A 20,878-nucleotide genomic window follows, 5' to 3' on the forward strand; every position below is an offset into this window, starting at 1 on the left:
TCTGAGAGTTACTTTGATGGTGTTTATTTTATTATTAGGCCTATTTTTTATTTTATTTTTTTTTTTACTGGTTCTATAACAGGAATCTATAACAGTTTGAATATAAATCATGTTGCCTCTCTTTAGTTTGTTTTTGTTTTAATACAACTGCACAAGTCAAAGCCTGTCTTTGAATTGAATATAGACATGAAATGCAAAAGAAAATGATTCATATACAAGAACAACAACAACAAATTTTAAATTGAAAAAAAAAAAAAAAAAAAGTTTAAGCTATTGCCATTCACGTCTCATTCTTTTGGCATATAGTTATGGTACAAACGGGAAAAAAATGTTTTGAAAACCCGTCTTAAAGGAAACTTATTGGTTAAATTTATATATATATATATATATATATATATATATATATATATATATATATATATATATATATATATATATATATATATATATATATATATATACACGGAAGAGGATTAGGGCCAAGCAATAATAAAAAAATAAAACCATCTCGAGATTAAAATTGTTACATTTCGAGAAAAAAATCGTTACATTTCGAGAAAAAAATCGAGATAAAATGTTTTTAACAATTTAACAACTTTAATCTCGAGATGGTTTATTTTTTATTTTTGCGTGGCCCTAATCCATGTTTCATTCAAATAAAGATTTTTTTTTTTTTTGACACAAGTTTAACTTGATCTTGAGATCTTGTCATATTTTATTACCATTTTTTTTTTAAACTAGTGATTAAACTATATTAATGAAATGTTTAAGGTGTCTGAATACATTTTGGTTTGACTGTATGTATATATTTTATATATACATTTTATATAATATATATTTCAAAAAGTGCTAATGATTTATAGCACTTTCTTCGCACTGATTTAAAATTGTTACTGATTTTAGGTGTGTATTTTGCAGTGTTATTAAGTTAAGTTAAAAGTTAAATGATTAATTTTTATCTACACTTAGATAAGATGAAGACGGCAAGACCAGTCATACCAGTAGCCTAATAAAAGCCATTTTGTGTTGTATGGAGCGTGTCGCCTCATGGAGCCACTCGAACACAGCACTACTCGCTTTATGCAATCGTGAAATAGATAAACATTGCTGCTTCTAGTAGCGCATTTCGAGTGGTACCAGTAACTAGAAAGTTATTGTTTTTATGTAAAGCTGCATCCACGCCACTAGGTGTCTGTATACGTCCACGAAGACTGCCATATTGACCAGAGCAACAGGAAAGTCTGAGAGCATCTGTAAGGTATTTATTGTAAACACATTTGTTTACATTGTGGTATAATCATACACTTTGAAACTTTTTTTACCTTGAACATCCTGAAGAGGGTCTTACAGTGGCTATTTTATCTTTTTTTTTTCTTCTAAGTTTAAAGTCAGAGTTGTCAAGAAATTCCAGTATACACTGACAAATGAGGACAATATGAAATACACATTTCTATAGTCTACATAAACAAAGACATTTCTTTATCTTGCTCATTGTTTTTGGCACACAAAACTGTTGCAGCTGTGGGCTGTGTTCATGGTACGAGAGGGGGCTTCCTCTTCACTCTGCAAGCTGAAATGGGTATAAAAGCTTATTATTCTAAATGTAGTAAATACAGACTTAATGGAAAAACAATATATAAGTTGAAAAGCAAGACTTAAACAACATACCTTCGGACTAGCCTTGCTACCCGAGTCTCTGGTGCGGGTGCGTAGTTTATTCACTTGAGACTCTGCAATATCAGCTCGTTCCTCAGCGTCATCCAGCTCATGTTGGAGCTTCTTGTACTTGGTCAAGTTGGTATTAGCTTGTTCTTCCTACAATACAATCAGCAGGAGCCATCAGTGATGTTGTTTTAAGTATACATGAGATGTAGCACATGAAGGTTTATTTGTGGACTCACCGCCTCCTCTGCTTGTCTCTTGTAGGTCTTAACTTTGGCCTGCAGCTTATCTATGAGTTCCTGGAGGCGAGCCATGTTCTTCCTGTCCTCCTCAGTCTGTAGAAACAGCAGGTGGTGGCACAGGCTTTATTCTTTTAGAGTAGTGCAACTCAAGCTATCTAAATTAAATTTCTGCATCTGTCTCATGGAGTTTGTACCTGATAGGTGAGCTCCTTGATCCTTCGCTCATATTTGCGAACTCCCTTCTGGAATTCGTTGCTTTTTTTCTGCTCAGATTCCAGTTCATTCTCCAGGTCTCTCACCTTGAGGAAAGTTTTTTTAAGACGCAAGACATCATCAATGCAATTTAGGTTTGAATTATTTTATAGATTGCAAAAGTCATCCTGCATACCCTGCTTTCCAGTTTCTGAATTTGCTTCTTGCCTCCTTTTAGAGCGATCTGCTCAGCCTCATCCAGACGCATCTGCAGATCTTTGATGGTCTGCTCCATGTTCTTCTTCATACGTTCCAGGTGAGCGCTGGTGTCCTGCTCTTTCTTGAGCTCTTCCGCCATCATGGCAGCCTGCACGTTAAAAGCTTCATATTAAATTCCCTGTACGATAAACAAAACAATATTTACCAAAAAAAAAATCCTCTCTATGCAAGCTCCTCACATCAGTGATGGCCTTTTTGGCTTTCTCTTCTGCATTTCGGCACTCCTGCACAGCGTCATCCACCTCGCTAGACAACGTGGAGAGATCACTCTCCAACTTTTTCTTTTGATTGAGCAGTGACGTGTTCTGGGGAGGCAGAAAGAATTATGGTAAATGACAAGGTATTATTTGTTGGGACTGCTCGGAAGAGTTGCCTTGATGGAGCATCTGTCCATTACCTGGGAATGAAGTAGGTTGACCCTCTCAGTGGTTTCCAGGAGCTCATACTCTGCCAGTTTGCGGGCACGGTCGTTCTGCTCCAGCTGGCTTCTCAGTTCTTCCACTTCAGCAGTCAGGAGGTTGTTCCTGCGCTCAGTAACAGCAGCCTGTTCCTTCAGTTCTTCATTTTGGTGAATAGTCTCATCCAGCTCTATCTGAAGGTCCTTTAATTTATAAGACGGATTTTATGTTATTTAGGCTTGAGTAGGTCACTATTTGTTTAGATCATTTTGCATATATATCATAATCCAAACCTGTTTTTGTTTCCCACATTAAAGATGCAATAATTGAAATATGTTAGTTTTAATAGATGTAACATTTGGATTTACCTTAATCTGTGTCTGCAGGTTCCGGACCATTTTTTGGGACTCAGTGGCCAAGCGATTTGCATGGTTCAGCTGAACCTCCATTTCATTCAGGTCGCCCTCCATCTTCTTCTTCACCCTGATGGCTTCATTACGGGATTTTGCTTCTGCATCCAGGGTGGCTTGCATGGACTCTATGGCACGCTGGTGGTTACGCCTAGTAAAGGTGAGTAAATAGGTTAGGAAGACTTGTGGTGTAAACAATAATGGTCATATAATGGAATGGAGTAATGTTAAATAATGGTTCACTTCCTCACTAGTCATGAATCTTTTATATTTGCTTTCCAAGTTCTCACCGAAGATTGTCGATTTCCTCATCTTTCTCAGCTAGCTTCCTGTCAATGTCTGCTTTGATCTGGTTGAGCTCCAGCTGTATACGTAGAGTCTTACTCTCCTCATGCTCCAGAGTGCCCTGATACAAAAATAAGGTAAGAGAATTTAAGAGAATGAGAGTCCAAGTACCTTCAAGACCAATCCTCAATACTTTTGGCGTAACATAAATATGAATCATGTTTTCATTTCTGGTTCTCAGCTACAAAAATTTTCAGACACAAAAAGCAATACTTCAGCTTCCTCCAGTGCTGCTTTAATTTCAGTCTTCTCCATGTCCAAGCCCTTCTTCATCTTCTCAAGCTCATGAATGGTCTTGCCGCCTTGGCTTATTTGGTCATTCAGGTCAGAAATCTCCTCTGTTAGAAACATGATGGTATTGAAAGATCACATTTTGTGACTGACAATATATGTTAATTTGACATCATACATTTTTTTCTCTAATCCATAAAGTTCAAAACATACCCTGTAGATTTTTATTCTCCCGTTTGATGCTCTCCAGATGGTCCAGAGCCTCTTCATAACAGTTCTTGAGTTTAAACAGCTCGGTGCTCAGATTACGAGACTCTTTCTGTGAAGATTCCAGCTCAGACTGGCACTCCTCGTACTTCTGCCTCCATTCGGCCAGAATCTTGTCAAATTGCCTCTGCTTCTTATCCAGGGCAGTAGCGGCTGCATTAGAGCGCTCCAGATCTACTACGAGATCCTCAATCTCTGACTGAAGCCGATGTTTGGTCTTCTCAAGGGAGGAGCACTTGGCGTTTGATGCCTCGACATGTTCCTCAGCCTCTTGGAGGCGGGTGGCCAACTTCTTCCTGTCAAGTTGAGGAATATGATTCAGTTTTAGATCGAATGAAGCCAGTTATTATTGTCCTTATAATCCACACACTCACTTTGCCTCCTCGAGTTCCTCTGTCTTCTGAATGGCGTCTGTCTCATATTTGGTCCTCCATTGGGCGACCTCGGCGTTAGCCTTGGATAGTGCACGCTGCAGCTCAGATTTACCCTCTTGCTCTTCATCATACTGCTCCCTCAGCAGGTCGCAGTCATGCCTGGATGATTGTAGGGCATGAGCCAAGGCATTCTTTGACTGAAAGTAGTAGATGCCAAAGACAAGTAAAATTACAAATTTGTTTCACATTAAAGCCAAAACTTGTTAAACAGCGAGGGAAAAAATGGTTTCTCTTACTTTGGTTTCTTCATCTAGCTGTTTCTTGAACTCCTCTATGTTTTGGCTAAGGGAGTTCTTGGTGCGCTGCAGTTGAGAGACCAGAGCTTCACGCTCCTCCAGCTTTCTGCCCAGTTCAGCTGTATTATGTTAAAATGATGTAGGATTAGAGTTAGTAGGGATATTAAATGTCTCAAAACCAGGGCATAGATGTTTGAGTGGTTCTTGTTAAGATTGAATTTGTTCAATACGTAGTTTTTTGACATACCGCTTTCAGCCTGAGCACGGGCTCGCTGTGTGTTGGTGTCACTGAGCTGCCTTTGGAGCTCCTCCACTTTGGCTTTTGACTCATTCATCTGGTCCTCATAGAGGCGGCACATTTTCTCAGTAGTAGCCTGCAATATTTTTATATAATTAATGAAATAAGATGATACATTTTCAATAAATGGTCTCCTACATAAATGTATAAGAATGAAAATATATGAAATATATGAGTATATAACTATATATACACATACACATTATTATGTTTCCTGTCAGATATATGAATATTGCTTTATTTATTCCTTTATTTGCGTATCTTTACCAACACATTGTTTTATGGAAAACCACCCAGTAATGATACTGACACAAAACTTTAATTCAAAATTATGATAACTTGCAGTGAGCCAAATTTTGATTCCGTAACTGCTGATTGATTCAGTTCAGTTAATTTTATTAAGGCTGTCTGGTTATTTTATAATGTGCAGATGTCATGTGTTTGGACTTTTTACTATGTCTAAAGTTTAGTCTAAAATGGATAAAAAGTCTTTTAAGTTTTCCACACCATTTTTTTTATTTATTTTTATTAATTTACTTTTTTTAATTTAATTAATTTTTAATTAAGTTTTTTAAAACTCTTAGTAAATTAAAATGTTTGTTATATATAAGGAATGTGAATATTTTAATTGTAATTGTTTTAAATGATTGTTTCTTTAGCATTATTTATGTTATATATAGGCATATATTTTAATTTTACAATAAGGTTAAATTTGTTAACATTAGGTATCATAAACTAACAATGAACAACAATTTTCATTTATTAATCTAGGTTAATGTTAATTCATAGATATACTGTTGTTTTTTTATGTTTGTTCGTAATAGATTCACTGAAGTTAATTCATACAACAAAAAATGTTTGAGGGATATTTAAAAATGAACATTAAGCTACATTAATAAATGCTGTAAATTATCGTTCATTGTAAATTAAATTATACCTAATATGCATTTAAACTTATTGTTTAAAATAAACTAAAAATAAAATAAAATAATAGTATATACAAAATGAGAGCTCGCAAAATTCATTCAACTGGGACGATTTAAACCTGAGCTCGAACTGAAATCAGCCCTTGATTTTTCAGTGTTAAAGTCAATGCTAAATTAATGCTAGTTAAATTAGATCAGAATGTGATGCAACACAGATCATATTTTCCACCTTGCTCTTTGCCAGCTGCTCTAAATTGGAAGCAAGGTCATCCACCTCCATCTTGGCCTCACTTCTCTCCTTCTCCAACTTCTGTTTGACTCGCTGAAGGCTGTCAATTTGCTCACTCAGTTCAGCCATGGTGTCTGCGTGCTTTTTGCGCAGTGCAGCAGTCATAGCTTCATGGTGCAAAATGGCCTCCTCAAGGTCACGGCGCAGTTTTAGAAAATCTGCCTCCCGTTTTTTATTCATCTCAATTTGGGCTGAGGTGGCACCGCCAGCTTCCTCGAGACGCTCGCTGAGCTCTTCAAGCTCTTTGGATGCATCGCCTCGCTGTTTCTCCATCTTCGCTCGGGTGGAACGCTCTGCTTCCAGTTCCTCTTCAAGCTCCTCAATACGAGCCTTGAACACAACGAAAGAACGAATGAAAAAATGTTCTGACTGAAACATACATTTGGAGATTAAAGTCAAGTTTGACTTACCTGCAATTCCTTGATCTTCTTTTGAAGCTGGATGATTAATGCTTGCTCATCTTCGATTTTCGAACTGATCTGGTTCATTTCGAAATCTTTCCTACAAAAAAAATCCCAACAAATAAAGAACAGAAATGGTTTTGTTTTACAGAATCCTGTCATATAATAATCTTACTTCTTTAGCTTTTCCTCTAATTGCTGCTTGTCATTTTCGAAGTCCATGACAGACTCCATGGCCAGCTTCAGATCACCCTCCAGCTTGCGTTTGGCCCGTTCCAGATCCATTCGCAATTTCTTTTCCTGTTCCAAGGATCCCTCCAACTAAAACAAGAGATTATATAGTATTACTGATTCCTGACTCATTCTAGATCTGTTAACGGTCCTGTTAACATCTATCCAACATATGAACGTACATCATCTACTTGCTGCTCCAACTTGGCTTTGGCCTTAGTCAGAGTGTTGACTTTGTCTTCCTCCATCTGCAAGTCATCCAGCGTCTGCTGGTGACTCTCCTGTAAGGCCTTCTTCTCTTTGGTAAGCTTCAGAATAGTTTCATCCAAAACTGCCATCTCTTCTATCAGATTCTTCACCTATGAAAAGGTGCTGCTGTCACTTTTGGTAGCACATTCATATTGGTTGTCATGATTCAAACTTGTGTAGGTTTTTCATGAATGAGACTTTAGATTAGTTTAATAGACTCCACTGTGGCTCAACAACACAGCTTGAGCTTCATTTTTCTTGAGAATGGCCTTACCTTGTTTTCAGTGGCATGCTTCTCCTTCTCCACCTTGGCCAAGGTTATCTCCAGATCATCAATGTCCTTTTTCAGCTCAGCACACTCATCCTCCAGCTTGCGTTTTTTTGCAAGAACGGTAGCGTTCATCTCCTCTTCATCTTCCAGGCGTTCGGTCATCTCCTTCACTTTGGCTTCAAGTTGAATCTTGGTTTTGATGAGCAGGTCACAGCGGTCCTCTGCATCTGCCAGGTTATCCTGCTCCTTTAGAGCGATTAGAAAGTAAATTTAAGCATTTTAACACCTGAATATATACAATTATTTTTCTTCTTTTTGGACTGTTTCACACTTTATTGGGTATCAGCATTAAAATTCTATAATTGTAGATCTTTTACATTGATCTTCTTTCCCTGAAACCTAAATAGATCATGTTAAAATTAGTGACTTGGAGAAGAGAGGCAATTGTATACTTCTGCATTTAGCTATTTTTTTATTTACATTTCTCAAGTCTGTCTAGGTATTTTTTTACAAAGTCATTGCAGAAAACTTTGATGTACTTTGATGTTGAAGAACAACAAAATGTCCTGCTGTAACACAATAAAATGTGAAAATCCAATAATGAGTAGTCCTATGGCCACTGTAGCTATTTTTGTGGTGTTTATGAGCAGTACTTTTGCCACTCGTACTGCAAACTGATACTGTATGATACTTACTGCCTGAAGTTGCAGGAAAAGGTCATTCTTCTCTTGGATCAGGCTGACCTGTTTCTCCTCCAGCTCCTTACGCTTGGACTCTGATTTCTCTAGTGCCTCCTTTAGCTTCAGGAACTCCTCTTTTAGAGCAGCCAGCTCTTTTTCTGTGGCTGCGCTTCTCAGCAGGGGCTTGATTTTGAAAAAAAGTTTCATCCACGGCCAGTTCTTCACTATGTTGAAGGCCCGAATATTCCATTGGATGATCATCAGAGCCTCCCTAATGACAAAAGGCAGGTATATATCATCTTTAAGGCACATCAGTCTACTTGGTGGCCATCTTGTGATACAAGTACAACTCCTATATACTTGAATTGGGAAAGATTGAAAACTGTTGGTATTAAGTTTACAATTTTGTGACTTTAACTCAAAATATGATAAAATACTATATTTTTCAGGCTGGTTCAGTTACATCATGTGATTGGCTTAATACAGTTAGTTTTGTTTTACAGCCTCATTATTTATTGAACTAGTATTTCTATTTATAAAAACGCAGTGTGTACTACTTGAACCATCAAATGGCAGTGTTATTTTAGTATAATTTATATACTATTATAGTATTTATTAATATATTTTTTTAATTTTCTTTTTGTTATGTGCTTTTTATTTCAGTTAGTTGCTGAGGCAACATTTCTAATTTTTTTATATTTATATTTTATTTTATCTGAGCTTTATTTCAGTTAGTGACATCAATTTTGAATAGTTTTAGTTAACAATAACAGCACTGATCATGGGAAGATTGTGTCACCCCCATATGACCCACTGGCTTATGTCCATGAATGCATGAAATGAGGCTCATTTTAGTTAGTCTATTACTGGGGCGACTTTCAGATGTCATGCACTTGCTGTCACAGTTCTGCGGTTACATGTTGCCGGATGATGGCAGAAATTTCGGTCTGATCAAATAGCTGCCGTGCATGTGTGCCCCAGGCCACCCAAAAGGTGAAGTGCCTAATATTTATTTAGAAACCGAGGCCTTCTGTTGGACCACTGACTTTAATCCTTTGCCAGTCTGCAGATATGCTTTCAATGTGGTCCTTTAGAGGCACAGGCGCCTTGGCAAAACAGAGCTTTGAGAAGGGTGCTGGCCTGTATTTTTAGTGGGGAGTGGGGTGAGCAGCTGCCATGTGACCCACTGGGCCTCTACGCTTTAAGGACACTGTCTGCATTGTCTAATAAAGGGAAAGGGTGGAGGTCATAGATGTGGACATGGAGAACCTTACGTGTTTCACAGAGAGTGTCGGAGCGTATGAAGGGTCTCGGCCACACATGCACATGGACAAATGCATGTCTGAAGACACACGCCTCACACACTCCATCCACATGGCCCCGAAATACCTCTCATATGTTGAGGGTTGAGAGGTATCAAGTGACAACAGCTTGTTGCTAACTTTATTAGGATTGAACCTGTTGGATATCAGTATAGTTTGTGAATATTTGTGTGGGCGGCATCATTTTAAACAAAGAATATGGAAAATATAAGAGCATGGAAGAATTTTTCTTTATACTGATGGATTGAAAGCAGGTGAGAGCTGTTAGTAGGGTAAAGCTGCGGTCACATATACTGTGGTTCGATTTTCGAGATCACAATCAAACCATTTCATCAGGAATCTGCACGATCGGGAATTTCGCATGAGGGCGAAAGATTTCACCTTGCACATGTTGCATCAGGTTCAAGATGGTCACTCGAATTCGCAGTATTGTGGCTTGTCTGTGAGTTAGGCTACAAACATCACTACACTACTGAGAATGGACAATGGACCTTTTCACCCGTGAAATTTTGTTAATGTAACGGCACCTTAAAGCTTAATATGTAACCTTCATATTTTACATTATATTTTATATTCAGAAAAATCTCTAAATCTATTTACAATGGCCCCAAAATATATTTTGCCTTAAAGTGTATACATTTGGTTGCATTAGATGTCAAACTGTAAAACCAAGTAACATCTTCAAACAAATCATGATAGAGCTTTTTTTTGTAAAGCCAATTATTTTTGACCTACTGGGGTCAAAGTGATAATTTTATGGATGTTCCTCAAATGTTTGATAATCAGAAAATGTTAAATAAAGTGATCATACCTTCTTTTTTAACTGTAGACCAAAGAGACATTTTTTTGTGAAATATCTTTCTTAAAAATAAGTGAAACCTGATTGGAAATGTTATCTAATATAATGATCTTCATTCATTAAGTGTGATTTAAATGTCCAAATATATTCAGGGGCCATCATTTCAATGTTAGTAATATCTTTTGCATGGAATCACGTATTACTTCCTCTCCATCATCTTCTTCAGCTCCATCCTCATGATCTTGCCGCGGCTGGCGGCCTGCAGCAAAGTGAGAACTTTAGCCAGACGCTCGTCCCTCAACTCTTCCAGGTGTCCCAGCAGGCCAGCCTTAAAGAACACCTGTAATGCAGAGACACAGACGGGTTGATTTAGACAATTTTGCCTTCTGTTCAGAGTAGCACCTCTGATTGATGTCCTATTGCTTGTGGCTCAAAGCAACAAACATTTTTACTGAAGTCTGACTTGCCTTAGTATGCCCAAATCTGTACTGATTATGGTCGATATCCAGTGAAGCCAGCAGTTTCTCTGCAGCCTTCCTGCTGTCCACAAACTTGTCATCAGGGATAGCGTGAGGATTCAGAATGCGATACCTTCGAAATGGAGGAATTCACACATCCTCATTGTTTATTCTTATTCACTATTTTCTTCTTCTTATAGTGTTCACTGTTTTGACTGACTATTTATCAACTGGCTTCAAGCTAACCTCTTACAAGTCATTGAATGTTAAAGGTGAAGTGTGCAATTTTATAATGTTAAAATACTTAGTATCAAAGTTTATTGTGAAGAAAGTCATTCATAAGTTAATTTCTTTGAAAGATGTAAAGGATGTGAGTGATAGAATCATTTAGGAAACCTTTTTGGAGACAGTTATTATTTAGCAATTCCATTTGGTGCCATTAGTGATCCTGAAATCACACTTCATCTTCAACCTCATTGAAATTCTTAATATTTCAAATCATACATTAGATCAAATTATGTTCACATAGGGGGAATTATACTCTCTAAATGTAAAGAAATTCCATATGGATTATGTAGTAATTCATAGTGCATTTTTTGATGTACTCAGGAACACAAAGAGTGTAAATAGTAGCTCTTCTTACCGTTGTTTGAATTCGGCATAAAGAATTCTGTTAGGAAATCCCTTCCTGCAAATACGAATGCCCTCCAGGACTCCGTTACAGCGCAACTGGTGCAGCACCAGGAAAGCGTCCATGATCCCTGCAAGTAAGATGAAAATGTTTTAGTTAGATGTTTGCACTGAGGTTTTGCAGCTTGGATTCTTTTTCAGACCATTGTTTTAGTGTAACATAAAGCTGTGATTTTGATTGATACTCTAAAATAGTGATTTTCATCAAGATCCTGTCGGTTTGGATGTGTTGAAGTGCTCAGTGCAGCACCTGGTGTTTTGGTCTCATTGGGGATGATGCAGCGCACAAAATGGGGCTGAGTGCTCCGCAAGTTTGTCATCAGCTTGTTGAGATTCTCCTGTAGTTGAGAAGCAACTCTTGTAAGTCATGTTATACAGCAGTTTTTCCACGTTTTGCATAATGCATTCAACAAATGCAAAGGTGTCGTTCTCCTCAAAAAACATTGTCAAGTGTGTTTCTAGACTTACCTTGAGTCGTTGATGCTCTTTGTGGAAACAGATAGAACAGGAGCCAGCACAGACTTAAAGTGATGTTCATGTGTCATTTCTCTAAACATCACTGCAAGTCTTAACTGCCTCCCTCTTAGTACTGATGAGTTTTGATTTTCTTTTTGGTTTAATGACCATGAATAATTATTTCTGTTTAATATCAGTTTCTACCTAGTAGGAAGTAGCATTAAAGTCTTGTTATATTCCCACCTTGTGCACCTGTGACACTGTCTGGAAGGAAGCAGCCTTTTTCCTCTTTTCTTTGGCCCCTGTTTTTACGTCAGAGGCTAAAAGGAAAAAGTTTCGGCATTTAGTATTTTATGGTTTAGAAAGGAACTGTGGTATATTTCAGACAGAATGTGTGGTTTATTTACCTGAGTCAGAGCTAACATAATTCTCATAGAGAGAAGCCAGAAGCTTGTTGGCTGATTTCTGGAAACAGACTACCACTGTTTCATTCAGGGGGTCTTTGTTTTTGTCTAACCAACCAATAATATTGTATGGCACCTGAAATTCAGATAAAACTCTTTTTATGTAATATTCAATCTCTTTTTTTCAGCAGGGTTACTTAAAACAGCTTAAACCAGCCTAAACTGATTTCCCATCCTAGCCTTACTGGCACTTCCCAGTCTGGAAGACCAACCTTAAACCTGCTAAAACCAGCAAACTGACTGGTTTAAGTGGTTTTTCAGCAGAGAAAGCACCAAAAATAATCTAAAATATACTTCTAATATTAAGTGCTACCTTTAAATTTAGTCTGTTATTGGTACAAACTCACCACTCCTGCATAGTGCACCAGCTCAAAATGAGCCTCATACTTTCTCTTCTTGTCAGGCCTTGGCTTCAGGAAATTGGCAGACTTGCCAAGATGATTATCAAACATCTTAGCCTTGAAGCTGCTGTCGGAAGCTTTAGGGAACATGCACTCCTCTTCCAGGATGGACATAATTCCTAAGGGCTAACAAAGAGAAAAAAAAAGCTCAGAAGGGTGTAATAATATTCTTGACACATTCTGTAATCAAAATGATTTTTTGAATTGTCAATCAATTGAATTGTTTATTTCCATATTTTCTATAATATTCCTATTATGTTTCAACTGCAAAAAACCTTTTCAATGAGATCAATGCAGGCTTGGAGGTCAAGCCCAAAGTCGATAAATGTCCACTCAATGCCCTCCCGTTTGTACTCCTCTTGTTCCAGGATGAACATGTGGTGGTTGAAAAACTGTTGCAGTTTCTCATTGGTGAAGTTGATGCAGAGCTGCTCGAAGCTGTTGAGCTGTTGAGAGAATCCACATGACAGATGCACAAGTGTGAATGCCGGCGGAAATCTAGATAAGTGCGGTGTGGAATTTCGAGAGTCACTCACCTCAAAGATCTCAAAGCCAGCGATGTCCAGCACTCCGATAAAGAACTGGCGTGGCAGAACGGTGTAGAGCGTCCTATTTATACGCCCCACCAACCACTTGAACATGCGATCATAAGTGGCTTTGGCCAGAGCTCCCACGGCATAGTTAACCTGGTGGAGCCACACAATGTGTGTGGAGCACATTAAGACCACAGCTGTCACTTACATGGATTGCAACAGTTGCCTGGATACCAGGCTGATTTCTCAGGCTGTTTTATTCCTTGTATCTTAGTAGATCAACAGTAAATGTCAGTGGTTTCGACATGCATTATTATTGACATAGCAAAATTCCTGCCAAATAATATTTTTCTTTCTGTAACTATAGACACACATCCAAGGAGGAGGTAGGATTTTGGGAACACTTCTCACCTGTTCGACATTCTGTCCTTTAACCACATACTCATTGCCTACTTTCACTCTAGGGTGCAGAAGACCCTTTATGAGGTCTGCTGAGCTAACACCCATCAGGTAGGAGGCCTTATCAGCACCTGGAAAGATCATTTTATTTAAGTTTTGGACCATCTTTAATGCATATTTGTGATAGACAAGTCAGGTTATATGGATTTACACTCACTTTCAGTGCCATCGGTCTCTGCCTGCTCCTCCCGCTGCTTCTGTTTGAATTTCATGTTCCCGAAGTGCATGATGGCGCCTACTATTTTATAGCAGCCGTACTTTTCTTCTGGAGTAAAGCCAAGGATGTCCATGGCATGCTGGATTTAAAAAGATTTTTTTTTCAGACTTTTTTTTTTTTTTTCCATTTGGTCTTTGTAGGAGATTTTTTTTTTACCGCTTACATCAGTAGCCATAAGTTCCTGCCCGTCATCCATGTTCTCTACCGTTGTCACTCCTTGGGAGCAAAAATGGTAGTCATAGGGATTTGAAGAGACCAGAAGCATGTCTGAAATCCACAAGGAAAAAAAAATGAATTAAGGATTTTCGTTAATAATAGGTCAATAAAATACACAATATTACAGCATTTATCATACCGAGAAGTTCAGGCTTCTTTTGTGACATGATCTGGTAGTAGATGTGGTAACTTCTCTCTCCAGGCTGCTGAAATATAACTCTGGATTTTTCCAGTAGATCTATAAAAATAATTTGAGAAATCACTACACTGTCAGGTTTACATCTTGGAATGTCATGAACTGGAAGGGCATCATCATGCTTTGAACAATTTACTTACACATGTCGATGTCAGCGGAAGCCAGTTTCCCTGTTGGTCCGAAATGGATCCTGATGAACTTACCCTAGAGCAAGATTTATTTCAAGAATGTAAATGAATCTGCACATTATGTATTATCTTAAAATGCTTATGGTTGAACACCATGATCGAATCAACCATGCTTTATAGCAATTACAATATGCAGTCATTTTAATTTTACAGTAAGGTAACATTCGTCTTTTTGTGTATGTAAGCGGAGCAGACTTACAACATTGCTCTATATAGTGTCAAATACTCACAAAACGGGACGAGTTGTCGTTCCTCAGTGTCTTGGCATTTCCAAAAGCCTCCATTGCAGGATTAGCTTCAATGATCTGGTCTTCTAAGGTACCCTGGAAAAAGTAATTTTATAATTGATGAGATTTTCAGCTTAATTTTTTCCAGTTTTTGCAGTATGTCTCCACGTTTGAAGATATACTCACCCCTGTTTTAGTGCCAGGGGCCTTAAAACAAAAAAACAACAACAAAAAAGATTGTTGTTTCATTAAACAGTACATATTTCTCAACTTCTATTTTTATTATACTAAATTATTTCATTCTATATTTATTAGACTGATTTTTTTATATAAATGTGATAAAGTGCATGTAACATTTTTTAAATTACCCATTTCTAAGTATTTGGGAAGTGTACTTTTTTTTTTAAACAAGTATTATATTATGTATGTTAATAATTGGTGTCATCAAAATAGTATTTTAATAATTATTAAAAGAATAATTAAATGTTTATTATAACTTAAAATGCTAACTCATAGACTATTATGGGTTAAGAATTAAAAAATGTGGTAAAATCATGTTAGCTCACATCAAATACAACAAAGTATTTAACAATCACACCCTATGATCATCAGAAAAAAATTATTCCATGAATAATGGGTTTAAAAATGAAGACTGTAAAAACAGTAATCTAGGAACAAATATGTAGGGCCAGCTTGAAACAGAAAAAGGAAAGTTTAAATGTTAATCACAAATTTGTTTTCAAAAAACAACAACAACAAAAAAACACTTCAAGAACAAGGAAGAAAAATGCAGGAGATGATGTGCTGAGGTTAAGCTTTCGAAAACACAGAGTCAAGTTAACCCCACAAAAACATTTGGGAAAATTGGCAAAGACATATGCAAATGGAAGGGATAGTCAAACCTCAGTCTAGATGTCCATACAGTTACATTTATAGAAAAAAGGTACAGTACATAGTAGTAATGTCACTGTAAAAATATGCCAGACACCTAGATGAGGAACGACTTCAAAATGAAAATGACAAACACTTGTCAGCATGAGAGGTATAAAAAAAAGCTGATTGAAAAAGAAGAGGGATATGATGAGAGGGAAACCGAGAGAGCGTTTTGTCTTACTCCTTTTTTAGTTGGTGCCTCACCCAGGGCCGCTACTATGGCAAAATACTGAATTACACGTTTCGTGTTTACCGTTTTGCCAGCACCAGATTCTCCGCTATGAGTATCAAGAAATGATTGAGTGATAAGACATTGAAAAATAAAAAAAAGAAAGAAAAATACCATAGCAAAGAACATTAGAAAAAACAGTGCAACAAAATGTTCTTTAAAAAAAAGAAAAACTGTTTTTTCCCAGACTGAAAATATGTGTTAATGCAACAATACAGAATGTGTACAGATATGTCCAAACTTACGTGATTAGCATGGACTGATTCTCACGATCTGTGTAGAGAAACAAAAACAGATTTTTAGGTCATAAAGGGCTTCCCTGCATTGGATAAAGTGTGTTAAGAAAAAATTATCCCTCCTCTAAGTTATTGTAGAGGGCAGGGAAGAGACAAGCAATCCTTTAATTAAATACTTACTGCGCAACATGTCATTGTAGGCATTGTCAGCGATGGAATAGATGTGAGGTGGAGCCTCGGAGCGGCGTTTGCCTTTGTAAGCAGCCACTACAGGGGCCGTGTAGACGGGAAGCCATTTATATGGGTTCACGGTCACACAGAACAGTCCAGAGTACGTCTGCCGTGAGAGGATTTGACAAGATTAATCTCAGGTATGCTATCTAGTCACAATAAATGACACAATTCTTTAGGCCAGGGGTCTTCAAATTTTTTCAAGCCTTGGTGGATAGAGAGATGGAGCAGAGGGTTGAATTTTAAGCCTGGACCTTCAGAGAAAATACTAATGTATTTACATTTTTTTTTTTTTATGATCCTTACATTTGCAAAGCCAAAAAATAATCATTATTCATATATAGAATAATATACTTGTACATTTTAATTTGATTTAAAACATTTTTGTCAAAAATGGCAATGCTACATTTAGCTACATTTTTGCCTCAGCTTTGTTAATTTAATATTCTTATTTTCTTAGTTTGAAATCCAATATAATCGTAACCAAATAATGCCCTGCAGTTCCTCCTTGTACAAAAAAGGATAATAAATAGCCTCAAAATAAAAACATAGAAAAAAGGTCATAATGTGACTTTTATTTCCAATTGATCTCATTAGAAAATGTTACTATTTTAAAAGATGGCGATTTCATATGAATTCATATGATTTGATTCATTAGGAAATGTTTTTTTAGAGAAAAAAAGCAAGAAGGATCACTCCTAAAACTAACTAAGCATACTGTAAGCATATTGTACGAAAACATATGAATGAGATTGTACAAATTCATACGAATTGGCCACCAGTTGTAAAATAATTACAAATTGCCATGAGAGTGTTGTTCTATCTCACAATGTGACAATATTTTTAATGCTAATTTCACTATTATTTTTTTACTATTTATATGGACTTTGTTTTCCCATGTACACAAACTGTTTAAATGCACTTCAGGAAACTGTAACCTCCCTGAGATTTATGAGATACTTTGAATATGGCAGTTATAAAGGACATGCCTCTAGGGAATTCACTTGTATTTGTCCCTTGGCAAAGGCAAGTGTTAAATTCATTACTGTGACTGTAAAGTTCTATGAATAGTGCCGCCCCTCTATGTTTAATGCTCCGGTCAGGTTATTTGTGGCATCAAAGATTAGTGAGAAAGGGCAGATCTTTTCTTTGCTTTGAACTGTGATGTGATGGTACTAACATAGATCATCCAACTGCTGTAGCGCCTCCGCAGATTATAGAGCACCGAAGCCTCATTCAGGTGTGTGAGCATGGCCATGTCCTCTATCATGTCAAACTTCGGGGGGTTCATCTGTTGAATGTCATCTTCCTTGACAGTTAAGCACTATAGGATTCAGAGGGAACAAATACAATGTGTAAAGGGTCAGAACAAGGTTGCTAATAATAAGAAACAGGAAAATCAACTTAATTGTTGTTCCTCATTACATGGCTCTCTGAAATATTTAATTCTAATTGGTCAATCGTGCATTGAGCTGTGAAATATTTTTATATTTTTAAATGACCGCTGAACTGGATCACAGTTGCTCATGTCAACACACCGGTGGCACTTTCATGTCCCTCGTATCACTTTAAAACAGTTCATGTCGACATCTGGCGACTCAAAACGGTTACTACTACCGCCTCAGAAAACACTCTGAACAACTTAATTTTAAATGTATGTTAAATATAAAACCTTTAAATGGCTAGAAGCTTAGAAGAAAACCAAAACATTGAACGGAAGAACCTCGAACAGGTAAGAGGCAAAGTGCTGGATGATGAGAACTTGAAATAGAGAAGGACAAGTTACATTGATAAACATGGTTGTTAACTAGTTCCTTGTTTAAAAACTGCTAACTTGAATTGCAGATTAATAATAAAAATGATAATATGGGCCTATAGCCTAATTAAATATCTCACGCAATGTTGGTCTTTAACATTGTAATGGGTGTGTTTTCCTTACTTGTAAAATAATTTAAACACAAAACAATATTTCTTGTAGGCTATTTATGTAGGTAGGCCTAAATAGCAGAATAGTGTAGCAAGTCATTATCGCAAAATAACACATAATTATTACAATTTAACTTCATTAATAGTTGCATTGATTCTGCACTTGAGTCAAAGCCCTGTTGATGCAGCAAAAGTTCCGCAAATCATTAAATTCAGATGCTCCCATTTGATAGTTTTTTTCATGATTAATCAAATTCCATTAAAGAGATTTACCTTTCCATCTTTCGTCTCAACGATGACTTTGTCACCATCAATCTCCCTGATTTCCACCTCAATGTACGCGTCCCTTTCATCAGGTATCCAAGCGCGTTTCTTTCCTGCGCACAAGAAGTCTGTCAATATCCATGCGTCGAGAAAGTTTTTCGTTCGTTCGTTCGTTCGTTCGTTTGTTTGCTATGAATCCAGTTATTCAATGCCACATTTATCTCAATATGCCCTTTTCAACATTAACAAGTTGAGAACCTAACATGCAATTAGCCTACTAACACATAAAAGCAGCCGCGTAAACCAGAAGTATTTCAAAGAGAATTGAAGTGTTCGTATCCACTGTAAGTAACTTGAAAATGTATTTCAAGTACCATCAAACGCCACAGTTTGCGCTGCCAGTAGCTCCAGGTTGGATTTGCGCAGAAACGGTGCAGCTTCTCCAAACTCCGTCATATCCAACAGTCTCGACATGATGATAAATCCACCGCTCTCTTACTCGCTGAAGACAAAACTTTCCAGATACCTTAAAAGAAGACATATATTTATGGTTAAACTTATAATGAAATAACTAAACGTGAAAAACATAGACTAGTATTATTTTAACAAAAAGTCAAATGTACAAACTTGTAAACATTGAGGGAATAATCAAAAACAATTACAATTTGAATGAAGTATATATGTTCCAGTAGGTGTATTATTTAATAAAACAAAGCATTACTGACAGAAGATTAGATTTTAGTTTTAAGAATCTGATTTGATGGCATTTTATGATTCCTGTATTGTATTACTATAGACAAATAATCAATTAAATGAAATGAGTTAAAGTGTCCAGTCATAATTTGCTAACTGACCTTAACACGGACTGAACGGGTGGAGTGGCCAAACTCCTTTTATCATCTCCTCCAAGGTCATGGTCACAGAAATTATCATGTGTCACCTCCTCCACCGCCTATTGGTGCTTACTGTGTGCCCAAACTGACACAAAAGGGCAAGCCGCATTTTTATCTTTACCCAAACCCAAGCTTAGTTATTTTTAATACAGCATTATATTATGCAGACTAAGTGGAGGGCACTGATTAGAAACTAATCAATAGTCTATTTTTTATTTTATATCAAATTTTCATTTACATTTCTGATAATTATATAGCTTACAAAAGGAATATAATTTTTTTTTTTCATCTTTTGGACAATAAAAACAGCAATCATTAGAATACAGCAATAAAACAATTAATATTTAATGACATTAAAAAATTATGTATGAATTATATATGAGATATAAATGGAAATGTTTTTAATTTCATTTTTTAGCTGTTATGTGTTTCATCTTTTTCACTTCAAAATGAATGCCTGTTATGTAAAAAGGTGATTCATTTATAAGCAACTTTTCCTGTGAACACCATTATTTCTATCTATATCACTCAAGCTGATTATCAGACTGAAATGTATGCATGTTTAGTGCTAATTGAGACTGTGACAGCTTTGTAACCGCTATCACCGTAACAAATATGCATCAACTTAACACTTACGTTTTTAATAACTGCAATAATAATTAATAACAAACATGTTTCTCTGTCAAGTTTTCTCAGTTAATAATTTTTTTTCTGAGTTATATTTTGTTTTCAACACCAACAATCGGCTGTGGTCACTGCAAATTCCCCCGGTCCCTGCTTGGATAAAGGTTACAGAGATCCACTCAGCGGCAACAAGCAACACCCTTACCATTGGCTCTTTAACATCTCTTCAATAACTCGTCAACAATTCTCTCCTCAACATACAGGACAAGTATTAGGTGAACATAATGGCCATGTGTTCAGTCTTCTCCCTTACTCTAATTGCTTGTTTGCGGAATCCTTTGTTGTAAACGCCAGTGGAGGGAGGCATTGTGTGTGTGTGTGTGTGTGTGTGTGTGTGTGTGTGTGTGTGTGTGTGTGTGTGTGTGTGTGTGAGTGTGTGTGTGTATGTGTGTGTGGTCACAGTAAATGCAACCCTAGACGAAATTACTAAAGGGTCCCTTGTGCTTGACATGATATGAGACGCTAAAAATACATGCCAATATAAGCCAAGATGGACTGCCCTTAATGATAATAGCAACATAATTGAGACGGATATTCTTTCCGCGATGGAAATGAGCACAATTTTCTGATTGAGTAGAAGGAAAATCAATACAATAACTCTAAAACGATCATAAATGTAATATAAAAAAAAAACACCAGTCTGAAATATTTTCTTAAGGGAGCAATTGCATGTAGTTTCAGACCTTCTCATATAATCATTAATTCACACATCCAGACCACTTCACTGCCGACACACATTTTTGATATACGAAACGGCAGGTGTGGCGCAGAACTTTCCAGACAAAGTGCTAAAATAACAGGCCTAAATTCAGCTT

General features: G+C 36.9%; 1 protein-coding gene and 1 long non-coding RNA gene across 5 annotated transcripts in view; one reads left to right on the top strand and one right to left on the bottom strand.

The window, feature by feature from the left end:
• The first annotated feature begins 1,154 nt into the window (after nt 1-1,154).
• LOC125256732 overlaps nt 1,155-20,878 on the top strand; it is a 29,381-nt gene continuing 9,657 nt past the window's right edge. The window contains exons 1-7 of the long non-coding RNA XR_007182170.1: nt 1,155-1,258; nt 1,927-2,012; nt 2,176-2,251; nt 2,335-2,412; nt 3,160-3,343; nt 3,505-3,605; nt 16,266-16,436. This is a non-coding gene — a long non-coding RNA (uncharacterized LOC125256732). The remainder of the gene's footprint in view (nt 1,259-1,926; nt 2,013-2,175; nt 2,252-2,334; nt 2,413-3,159; nt 3,344-3,504; nt 3,606-16,265; nt 16,437-20,878) is intronic.
• On the bottom strand, nt 1,241-19,037 carry myh7ba (myosin, heavy chain 7B, cardiac muscle, beta a). 4 transcript variants are annotated; one of them, XM_048172945.1, is made up of 42 exons: nt 18,861-19,035; nt 18,496-18,599; nt 17,477-17,620; nt 16,246-16,402; nt 16,075-16,102; nt 15,782-15,878; nt 14,854-14,874; nt 14,671-14,763; nt 14,393-14,456; nt 14,196-14,294; nt 14,004-14,107; nt 13,781-13,919; nt 13,576-13,694; nt 13,168-13,317; nt 12,907-13,077; nt 12,578-12,757; nt 12,174-12,306; nt 12,010-12,086; nt 11,561-11,648; nt 11,264-11,381; nt 10,630-10,753; nt 10,366-10,502; nt 8,057-8,312; nt 7,365-7,607; nt 7,024-7,200; nt 6,786-6,931; nt 6,620-6,710; nt 6,150-6,539; nt 4,944-5,070; nt 4,697-4,815; nt 4,401-4,597; nt 3,973-4,322; nt 3,742-3,866; nt 3,474-3,589; nt 3,142-3,334; nt 2,773-2,976; nt 2,555-2,680; nt 2,293-2,463; nt 2,099-2,203; nt 1,902-1,997; nt 1,669-1,815; nt 1,241-1,570 (listed from the first exon to the last, which is right to left on the bottom strand). In XM_048172945.1, the coding sequence occupies exons 1-42, from the start codon at nt 18,958-18,960 to the stop codon at nt 1,559-1,561; spliced, it is 5,838 nt and encodes a 1,945-aa protein (XP_048028902.1). In that variant the 5' UTR covers nt 18,961-19,035; the 3' UTR covers nt 1,241-1,558. The 4 variants fall into 4 exon arrangements, with proteins under 4 accessions (XP_048028902.1, XP_048028900.1, XP_048028903.1 ...); XM_048172943.1 differs by having other exon boundaries at nt 12,907-13,317; nt 18,861-19,037; XM_048172946.1 differs by lacking the exons at nt 15,782-15,878; nt 17,477-17,620; nt 18,496-18,599; nt 18,861-19,035 and having other exon boundaries at nt 16,246-16,329.

Source organism: Megalobrama amblycephala, linkage group LG21 (assembly GCF_018812025.1).
Source record: "Megalobrama amblycephala isolate DHTTF-2021 linkage group LG21, ASM1881202v1, whole genome shotgun sequence".
In the NCBI taxonomy this organism is placed as follows: domain Eukaryota; kingdom Metazoa; phylum Chordata; class Actinopteri; order Cypriniformes; family Xenocyprididae; genus Megalobrama; species Megalobrama amblycephala.

Coding starts and splice junctions, on each gene's coding strand:
- myh7ba (XM_048172943.1), bottom strand. CDS start 18,960: ATGTCGAGACTGTTGGATATGACGGAGTTTGGAGAAGCTGCACCGTTT. Junction 14,457..14,670: donor ACGACAACTCGTCCCGTTTT/GTGAGTATTTGA, acceptor ATCTTGCTCTAG/GGTAAGTTCATCAGGATCCA. Junction 1,816..1,901: donor AGAGACAAGCAGAGGAGGCG/GTGAGTCCACAA, acceptor ATTGTATTGTAG/GAAGAACAAGCTAATACCAA.